General features: G+C 43.9%; 1 protein-coding gene across 1 annotated transcript; it reads left to right on the top strand.

The window, feature by feature from the left end:
• The first annotated feature begins 7,072 nt into the window (after positions 1-7,072).
• LOC139348069 (trace amine-associated receptor 1-like) lies at positions 7,073-7,911 on the top strand. Its single transcript, XM_070988016.1, is given in 2 exon segments — positions 7,073-7,484; positions 7,487-7,911. Coding segments are annotated over 2 exon segments (837 nt in total).
• The last annotated feature ends 437 nt before the right edge of the window (positions 7,912-8,348 follow it).

The following is an 8,348-nucleotide window of genomic DNA, read 5'->3' as shown; positions in this document are numbered from 1 at the left end:
TTGATTCTTTCTTTGATCCCATATTAGCTTCCACAGAGCGTTTGCTAGGCTTCTGGGAATCCACACAGAAACAACAATAAAAAAGACAACAGCCCAAAATCACAGCATCAATAAGAAAATAAATTGCAACATGAGCCAAACACAAAAATCAGACAAAAAGTGAAAACAATACACATGAAACAATAAATAGCAACAACCTAATGAAAACAAAGCAAATTTGTTACAAACTGAAATATAATTTAAAACAAACGGAAAGGTAGGTAAAATGCAGTAACAAAATGTTCGATGTTCATAGATAAAAGATCCTCCATGATTTGGATGGAGCTGATGATGTTTGACAAGATCTGTTCTGTAGAAGGTGATGATTGTCCCCATGTCTGGGATGTTTTTGGTACTGCAGTTGCCCTTAAGCCATAGAGCACTGGGCCTGAAGCCAGCTCTCAGTATTTGGCACTGCCATGTTTGCTTTAGGGCTGCACGGTGGTGCAGCAGGTAGTGCATGTGATGCGTTAGCGTTGCGTCGGCATTGTGTCTCTCCGCCAAACGCCTCAGGAAATCTGACTTTTTATGATATTTTAAGCAACATTTTTATGGTACACCTTTTAGATCTTGTTTCTTTTTAACTACTCCTCCTAATCAGAGAAACAATTTCTGTAATCGGACGCCTCGATCTCAAGAAAAGTAAACTAGCTGAGCACAGCTCAGCTAGCCATGGCTCCACTTACCTCACCATCCGGCTGTCAAAGCTGTTTCGCCCTCGGCAAGAAAATCGCTGAGCTGGAGCAGAGGATTTCCACTCTCTACAAAATCCAGGAAGCTGAGAGACACCTGGACACTATCCTCTTCGGCCCTGCACAAGTCTCTGCTTCCAGTAAAGACCTTGAGGCCACGGCTCCCTACTCGACTACTGACTCCACGCAGCGCGCGACTACGGCCCCGGCCGCAGGCTGTACTCCACCCGCTGCTGCTCCTGCTCTGGCCACCACCACTGCCTCGATACTCGGCTCTACCGCACCGACCACTGGTTCTATTCCATCCGCCTTTCCTGATGACCCCTGGTTCCAACTCGGGGCTAAACCAAAGGTCCCAGTCAGCTCCACTCCTTTACACACGGACACCTGGGTGGTTGTTGGCGACCGCAAGAGGAGGGAGAGGCTGTCATTCCATGCTCCACCAACCTGTGACATCCAGCTTCAAAATCGTTTTAACATCCTGGACTCACACGAATTTCCACCACTGGCTGCAAACCTGGAGCCTTCTTCTTCACCTCCCAGGATTTTAAATGGTTTCAGCGGATCTCCACCGCTCCCGTCTGTCCCGGTGAACGCACCTAGGGGAACAACTCGCCCCACACCCCGCCGAGCACAGCAAAATTTCACCCCGGCTCCGCGGGGCTCTTCTCAACGGTCCTCATCCTGGTCCACGACCTCTTCTGCCCGACGTCGGATCCTGAAGGAGGCCGTGCTCCGGCGCTCCGGTGATCTTCCTCGTCCGGAGCCAGCGGGGAATCCCTCTCTCAGGCCCGACAATACATCCCCTACATCGCACCCGTCTGTCCGGACGCACAGCGCTGACCACGCATCATCTAGCCACGGGACCTCACAACCTCCACCACTTCGTCCACTCTTCCCTCCAACCACTTTAGTAGTGGGCGATTCAATAATCCGGGGAATTCGCTTTTTCAACGCAGCCACTCGCTGCTTTCCAGGAGCCACAGTCCCAGTTATCCTGGAGAAACTTCCAGGTCTGCTGCGGTCACTCCCATCCTCCATAAGCCGTGTCTTAGTACACGTGGGCTGCGTTGACACCGCTCAGAGGCCGTCTGAGCTGCTCAAAAGGGATTTTAACAACCTTTTTAACTGTGGTAAGTCCGTTTTTATCAGCGGTCCTCTCCCCACACTGTCTCATCATGGAGCATGGCGTTTCAGCAAGCTACTTTATCTAAACACTTGGCTACAGTCCACCTGCAGAGCTTTTAACGTTGGTTTTATTGACAATTTTAACCTGTTTTGGAACCGTCCCTCCTTTTATAGGGCCGACGGAGTTCACCCCAGCAGGCTCGGCAGCCAAATGCTAACTGCTAATATTCACCACGCCGTCCAGTATGCTCCATGAGACTGACTGTTTACCTGTCACACCCCCTCCCCAGATTTCTCTTCTCCGTCTACACCAGCTGTTCACAATACTGTCACACTCACTAGCCCCCCCTACAGTCCACAGCTGTCATTACCACCGAAACCGGACATCTTTATTATACAAACCATTACAGGCAGACATTTTCCCCGGACTCATAGACAGAGTGCTTTTAACAGGGATAACCTCATACACCCGGTCATTTTATCTCCCTGTGATCATGAGCGCACGTTCAGCAAGAACATTAACCTGGCTGTGCTGAACGTGCGCTCTCTTTTAAACAAATCTTTTATCATAAATGACCTGATTTTAGACAACAAGTTAGATGGGTTACTTTTAACAGAAACATGGCTTGGCACAGAGGCACCAGTTGTTCTCACTGAGGCTTGCCCACCAAATTTTAACTTTTTATTCTCCACCAGGGGAGGCAAGAGAGGAGGCGGGACTGCATCAATTTTTAATAATATTTTATTGTCAAAGGAAGTCTTTTTTAACAATTATTCATCTTTTGAGTATCACGCCTTTGTTTTTAGCAGTCCTCCTGTTCTCTGCATCACTATTTATAGACCACCCCATCATTCCTCTGCTTTTATCAGTGAATTTTCAGAGCTTTTATCAATCATACACACCACTTATAACAGAATTTTAATAACTGGCGATTTTAACCTGCACGTTGATAACACCTCGGACTCACTGTCCAGAGAATCCTTAAACCTGTTAAATTGCATGGATTTTTATCAGCACGCCACACAGCCAACTCACAACAGAGGACACACCCTGGACCTGGTCATAACTTATGGCCTCTCTACTGGTGTGTCCTCTGTTGTTGACCTGGCGGTGTCGGACCATTATTGTGTGTATTTTAATATCGCCATTTTTAAACATCAGGGCGCCCCAGTGAGAACAGTGAGGAAACGCCACCTAACTTCTGAAGTGGCTGCAAATTTTATCGAGATTTTACAGAGCACTCCTGCAGAAGTCTTACCTGCACCCTGTGATTTTATTGTTGACAATTTTAACAGGAAATTGCAATCATCTTTAGACTCTGTGGCTCCACTGTTAACAAAAACTGTAAAAACAAAACCTTTACCCCCGTGGAGAAGTAAAGATGAAATTAAAAAATCAAAAAGACTATGCAGGATTGCAGAGAGAAGGTGGAGAAAAAACAAACTCACAGTTCACTATGAAACATTCCGTGAACAACTCAAATCGTACAATAAAACAGTCAAACAGGCAAGAATATCCCATTTCTCAAACCTCATCTCAAATAATAAAAACAACCCAAAATTACTTTTGTCCACCTTCGATCTTTTAACTAATACTATTTCTAAAAAATCCCCAGAGACACCAACGGACGCCCTCTGCGAGGACTTTGCAGACCACTTCAGAAGTAAAATCGATGACATCAGATCCAGGCTTGTATCACATCAGAATGTAACTTTTAACACACCTGGACAGTCGATTTTACCCGAGGAAACACTGGAGAGTTTTGACCTGGTTGATGCGAGGACACTTGATCGAGTTTTCTCCCAGGTAAATCCAACAACCTGCCTTTTAGATCCAATTCCCATATCACTTTTAAAGACATTTTATGGATTCTTTGAGGAACAAATCTTAAATATAGTGAATTGCTCTCTTCAGATGGGTGTCTTCCCTGCTGCCTTCAAAATGGCAGTGGTGAAACCCCTTCTGAAGAAGAGCAATTTAGACCCCAGCATTCTTAATAACTATAGACCCGTATCCAACTTACCCTTTTTAAGTAAGATTTTAGAAAAGCTGGTTTTTAACCAACTAAATTATTTTTTAAATACTAACAACATTTTAGAGAAATATCAGTCTGGTTTTAGATTGAACCACAGTACCGAGACAGCCCTCTTAAAGATTTTAAATGATATCAGGTGTAATGCGGACTCACAAAAACTCACAGTCCTGGTGCTACTGGATCTAAGTGCTGCCTTTGATACAGTAGATCACCACATTTTATTAAATAGACTCAGAAACCTGGTGGGCCTCTCTGGTACTGTTTTTAAATGGTTTTACTCCTATCTCACAGATCGTTGTTTCTATGTAAGTTTGGATACATGTTCCTCCGGAACCCGTGAAATGAAATGTGGGGTACCCCAAGGGTCAATTTTAGGTCCAGTACTTTTTAATCTTTACATGCTTCCCCTTGGGGATGTCATCAGGAGACACGGCATCAGTTTCCATAGCTACACTGATGATACACAGCTTTACATTGCCGTGTCTCCTGATGACATGGGGCCTATTGATAACCTTTTAAACTGTATTTTAGACATTAAGTCATGGATGGCAGAAAACTTCCTACAGCTCAACCAGGATAAAACAGAGGTTTTAGTTATTGGTCCTGAAGGCAAGAGAGAGACACTTTTACCAAAACTACAAGGTTTTACACCATCACAATCTGTTAAGAACCTGGGCGTCACGACTCTGAGCTTAGTTTTATTCCTCATATTAAAAATATGACAAAGATTGGTTTTTACCATCTTAAAAATATAGCCAGAGTCCGCCCGTTTCTCTCTCAGGCTAACACGGAGGTGCTGATGCATGCTTTTATCTCCTGCCGTCTAGATTATTGTAATGCCCTGCTCTCTGGTCTTCCCAAAAAGACTATCTATAACTTACAATTACTACAGAACTCAGCCGCACGTGTGCTGACAAGGACCAGAGGGCGGGAGCACATTACACCGGTTTTAGAATCGCTGCATTGGCTCCCCGTGTGTTTCAGGATCGACTTTAAGGTGCTTTTATTAGTTTTTAAGTGTCTTAACGGTCTTGGGCCATCTTATTTATCTGACCTGTTTTTATCATACCAGCCCTCGCAGATCCTGAGGTCCTCTGGCACCGGCCTTTTGATTGTTCCAAGGGTTCGGACCAAAGCCCACGGGGAAGCAGCATTCAGCCATTATGGTCCGAAGCTTTGGAACAGCCTGCCAGAGTGCATCAGGACCGCAGAGACTGTTGATATTTTTAAAAGAAGGCTCAAGACTCACCTTTTGAGTTTAGCTTTCAATTGATTTCTTATACTCCTTTAACTTAGACATGTTTTATCTCAGTACTTTGTCTTTTAGCTCTTAGGTCCTTTTATTTTATTCAATTTTAGGTTTTAGGTCCTTTATTTTATTGTCTTTTAGGTTCTAGGTCATTTAATTCTATTGTCTTTTAGGTTTTAGCTCCAGTGCTTCCTCATGGGGGGCCTCCGCACTGGGACGGGTGTCTGGTCTGCCTGCCGGGGCGTCGTCCTGGGGACCCCTCAGGCGCAGAGGACTGGGGGGCTCTGCACTGTGTGTGGAGTCCACCCCGGTTTGTCTGGGTTGGGGGTCTCCGTTGTGGCGGCGCTCCCTGTGGCCACGGCTGGTGATCCTTTGCAGTGCGGATGAGCTCCCCGTAGGTGGTTTTTTCCTCTCATGATGCCTCAGTGCCCTGTCATTTTCGTTGGGGTGGGTGTGTGTGGTTATGTGTATGTGTGTGGTTGTGTGCGGGTGGGTGTGTACATGACGTATGTCTGCGGGTGTGTTGGGAGGGGTAGTTGCTTTTATATTGCTACGTTATGTTTTTATCTTTTGTCAAGCACCTTGTGCTGCATTTTTATGTATGAAAGGTGCTATCGAAATAAAGTTTGATTGATTGATTGATTGAAGCCAGCTCTCAGTATTTGGCACTGCCATGTTTGCTTTAGGGCTGCACGGTGGTGCAGCAGGTAGTGCATGTGCCTCACAGCAAGAAGGTCGGCGGTTTGATTCCCGGGTCGGGTCTTTCTCTGTGAAGTTTGCATGTTCTTCCCATGCATACGTGGGTTCTCTCCGGGCACTCCGGCTTCCTCCCACAGACCAAAAACATGCTCATTAGGTTGATTGGTGACTCTAAATTGCCCCTAGGTGTGAGTGTGAGTGTGAATAGTGTGTGCATGTGCCCTGCGATCGGCTGGCGACCGGTCCAGGGTGTACCCTGCCTCTCGCCCGTTGACAGCCGAGATAGGCTCCGGCCCCCCGTGACCCTGAAAGGGATAAGCGGCATAGAAAATGGATGGATGGATGGATGGATGGATAATTCACCAGTGTCTTTATTGCTGCTGTTTACATTCCTCAACATGCCAATTTTTAAAAATGCATCACAGTAGCTGGACCATAATCAGCCATCACATGAAAAAACAACCCAATAGTATTTTTATTATAGCTGAAGATTTCAAACAGACCTCAGAACTGCTTTACCTTAATTCCATGAGCATGTCCAATTCCCACCTGGGGAAGCTATACATACATTCCATGTATGTGTACACATGATTGATTTTGAAAAGAAGGAAATATTTCTTATTTCAGGAAGGTTTTCATGCTCTATCATGGACCAAGGTGACATGGACATTTATGCGACCTTATGGTCACTAGATTGTGAATTCTCAAGTTTATTTGCTTTAAGAGTTGCTTGACTAATTAATTTGAAAGAGGTAACTTCAAATTGTGTATTTTTATGGGGACCAGGAGTTGTATGATAGCTCATCATCCTGACCAACATAAAATGCCACTCCCTTGAACATAATATGCAAATGAGCTCACAATAATGAATGTAATCCATGTGTGCTCAGCGGCACAGAGACCAAGGCTGTTAGTACTACAGATGCACAAGCCAGGATTAATAGACATGGTATTAAACATAGAGAGCATTAAGATTAACTTAAGATTTCTGTCTACTGCAAACTGGATACTGTTGTGTTATATTTTCTTGATTTAAGGCATGTTATTACAAATGTTAGGTGAGCCTTAATGACCATCTAAGCATGGAACCTAAATTCTTTGTTAACAGGTCTGATGATGTTGTTGAGGGCAAACATCTCTGTAATGAATCAGCAAATGCGTCTGACCTAACAGCTGTCACCTCTTCATATTTATTATGTATTTTCATTGGCTTCTTATCTGTTCTTATAATGTGTGGAAACCTTCTTGTAATAACCTCCATTGTTTACTTCAAACAGCTCCACACTCCGACAAACTACTTCATCCTCTCTCTGGCTGTGGCTGACCTGCTTGTTGGCGTTTTTGTGTTGCCTTTCAGCGCAATACTGACTGTACTCCCATGTTGGCATTTTCCAGATTTACTCTGTAAGATCCGAGGTTGCTTCGACATGTTTCTGTCTGCATCATCTATTTTGAACCTGTGCTTCATTTCTGTTGACAGATATTATGCTGTGTGTCAGCCGCTGAGGTATAGAACTAAAATAAATGTCCATGTTGTTGTGATCATGATCCTGGTGAGCTGGATTGTTTCTGCTCTATTTGGAATTGTCAACGCAATTCAGGGAGGGAACCATGAACAATCTAACAGGAAGTGTGTAAAAGTTCAGGCATCATCGGAACAGTTTTTGCATTTTATGTCCCAGCAACAATAATGTGTAGTATTTACGTAAAAATTTTGATTGTGGCACAGAGACAGGCATACAGCATTCAGAAAACAACCTGTCAGGGCACAAAGTCTGGAGCAACTGTCAGTAAGATGGAGAGAAAGGCTACCAAAACTCTGGCTATTGTTATGGGAATTTTTCTCATCTGTTGGTCTCCTTTCTTTCTTTCTGTGAATATGAACCCTTTGAGTAATTATACCATACCGGTCCCTGTGATTACAACATGTAAGTGGCTTGGATGGTCAAATTCAATGCTCAATCCATTGGTCTATGCTTTCTTTTACAGCTGGTTTCGATCAGCTTTCAGAATGATCATTTCTGGGAAAATATTTCAAGGTGATTTCACTAATTCTAAGCTCTTTTGACTCATTATGACTCATTTGGCACTGAAGATGAATCTCTTGTCCATTGCATGTCATATATTTACATACACATTGTCACTGTACTGTGCATAAACCTGTACATCTGTATGTTGAGCCCACTGATAACCCTTTAACCAGTGTGTAAACTCAATTTATATGTCTGCTAATAAATGTAGGATCCATATATCTCAATGAGTGTCTCTTTTGCTCTATATATTCAGTTATTACTGTTCTGTATTGTGTGCGTTGAATGTGGGAACACATCTCTGAATTTTTGTTTGTGTGAATATTAAGAGTCCTTTTTAGAGTCTTGATCTCTTGCTACAGCACACAAAGCTTTAAACAGACCTGTAGGGAAATAATGAATGGTGAAATGATCTGTCTCTTACAGCAGTTTTCAGTCAGGGCTTCCATTATTTGATCTGGCTGCAGATGTCAGT

This window comes from Chaetodon trifascialis, chromosome 19 (assembly GCF_039877785.1).
Source record: "Chaetodon trifascialis isolate fChaTrf1 chromosome 19, fChaTrf1.hap1, whole genome shotgun sequence".
Classification (NCBI taxonomy): Eukaryota; Metazoa; Chordata; class Actinopteri; order Chaetodontiformes; family Chaetodontidae; genus Chaetodon; species Chaetodon trifascialis.
The sequence above is the reverse complement of the archived record's forward strand: the minus strand, read 5'-3'. Positions and strand labels throughout refer to the sequence as shown.